The 2,260-nt window shown below is 40.8% G+C and overlaps 1 protein-coding gene across 1 annotated transcript; it reads right to left on the bottom strand.

Moving 5' to 3' along the window:
• Positions 1-6: 6 nt before the first annotated feature.
• LOC105563970 lies at positions 7-1,724 on the bottom strand. Its single transcript, XM_012016009.1, has 2 exons — positions 641-1,724; positions 7-534 (listed from the first exon to the last, which is right to left on the bottom strand). Exons 1-2 carry the CDS (start codon positions 727-729, stop codon positions 63-65), a joined length of 561 nt encoding a protein of 186 aa, XP_011871399.1. The 5' UTR covers positions 730-1,724; the 3' UTR covers positions 7-62.
• Positions 1,725-2,260: the final 536 nt, after the last annotated feature.

Genomic DNA, 2,260 nt, shown 5'->3' on the forward strand with positions numbered 1-2,260 from the left:
GTCGTACCATTCGGACAGATCTGTGGTGAGAAACAGCTGTCGATTTTTCGTGACGATGCTCTTTACAGCGGTCTTTTCGAACGCAATTTCCCATTGAAAATCGTGTTGACTTTCACACAGGTGTGTCTGTCCAAATTCTCGCGTACCTTCTCCATCACCGTGTCTCCGACGTCCTCGAGAAATTCTCTAGGCTCGATGTAACGGCAATTGATTACCGCACCAGTGAATACCCGTCTCTGAAAAGTAGTCTCGATCTCCACCCATCTGAATTCATCGTGACCGGCACCCGCGCGAACTACGCGACCTCGCAGTTCGGTCCTCGCTCCCTCTAAACGCGCGATCAAAGCGACAAGGAAATTGTCCGTTCCGGTAGTATTTGGACACCTTCGACACTCTTGCCTCAACGATTCCAAACACTCCTCGCATCGACGATCCCACGCGTGATAATCGTCCTCGTCGACGACATTCGCCGCGTTCTCGATCAGCTCGCTCGCTTCGGTTTTTTCAGCCATAATCCACGTTCCTCGCTTAGTTCTGGATATATGAATTTCACTCGCTCTTGAATAAGCACTTTTTTCTTATCGAGACACCATCTATTCGGTAATATTCCACTCATATACGTCTTCGCTCGACTACTTACTGAACCACATCGTTGTCTCTATCCATAGCTTTTCGCGCGAACAATTGGCGCCGATTTCCCTCCTCGTATGATAACTCGCCACATTCCATCGCGCATCTTCCTTCACCACACAATCAAATACGGCATATTTTTTTCAAACAGCTTTTCATCATCCTCCACATCACTATCGTATATCGACGTGCTCGAGGATACCGTCTCGTAGCAATATAAATCCTCCTCTTCGTCGGTACTTTCTCTCTTATTACACCCGCTCATAACAGACCTCTTCGTTAGACGCGATACGCGATGCGACCAACGCCCGATCGCTCGCGCTTTTTATTCAACTTTCGTCGCCCGCGGGATGCGGGATGAGGAACTTGACGCACTTACACGGAAAACCCGTGCGGGGAAACTGAAAATCACCTTGAGCGCTTCCGGACATCTCGTATGCTTGACAATAAATTTATACCGTTCAAATCGAGAGATGTTTGCGGCGATAGATGACCGCAGACAGATGACTAATCGCAAGGATATTGCGTAAACGTATCGATATAACGTACAAATCGGGAAAATTGCGGCGATGAGTAATAATACTACTAAATCTCGTATGCTTGACACTAAATTTATACCGTTCATATCGAGATGTTTGCGGCGATAGATGACCGCAGACAGCCTCGATTACTCCTCTCTCTCCCCTCGCATCACCGCGCGCGCGGCCTCTACATATGCGAGCCGGGTTCACTTCCCGGCGAGCCGTCTTTTTTCCTCGATATTATTTTTTATTATGTAGTAGGTGGAGCCTCAGAGGTCCGTGGATCGAAACCACGCTCTGCTAAGTTTTTTGTTTCTTCAAGATACTTGTAGAAAGATGTGCATGCACCTTCCCAGACAGCACAAAAACGTTTTAAGGACGTATTAAAAACGTACATATTGGACGTTACGCACGTATACAAAAACGTCCATTTTAGATCCATGAACATCTTTAGGACGTTTTAAAAACGTCCAATGTTACTTTTATGGATGTCCTAAAAACGTCTGATTTAAGGCCCCGCCGGACCAAAACTGGACGTTTTTAGGACGTGAAAAGGATGTTTATTAATAAATACCCTGTTTATTAATAAATACCCTGATGGAAAAATTTTGCTGAAAACGTAATGAAATTTGCTGAAATTTGGTTGAAAATCTCTTGCAATTGACCCAATTTCATTATCATTCCAGCAATTTTTCATTAAAAAATTTATTTTCAGTGAAATTCTGCAAATTTCATAATATACAACATTTAAAAAAATTTTTCACTAATTTTTAGTAATATTAATTAACTTTCATCTAATTTCACATTATTTCATTGAATTTCATAACGAAACTTATGATTTATTTTGATATTATCAGGGATACCCTGATGGAAAAATTTTGCTGAAAATGTAATGAAAGTGATGAAAAGTGAAATGAACGTTATTGGAAACTTGTTGAAACCATTTTAAAATAAATCATAAGTTTTGTTATGAAATTCAACGAAATACTGTGGAATTAGGTGAAAGTTAATTAATATTATTAAAAATTAGTGAAAAACTTTTATAAATGTTGTATTATATATTATGAAATTTGCAGAATTTCACTGAAAATAAATTTTTTAATGAAAAA

Source organism: Vollenhovia emeryi, unplaced genomic scaffold, assembly GCF_000949405.1.
Source record: "Vollenhovia emeryi isolate VEMERY1.0 unplaced genomic scaffold, V.emery_V1.0 DF944162.1, whole genome shotgun sequence".
Taxonomy (NCBI): Eukaryota; Metazoa; Arthropoda; class Insecta; order Hymenoptera; family Formicidae; genus Vollenhovia; species Vollenhovia emeryi.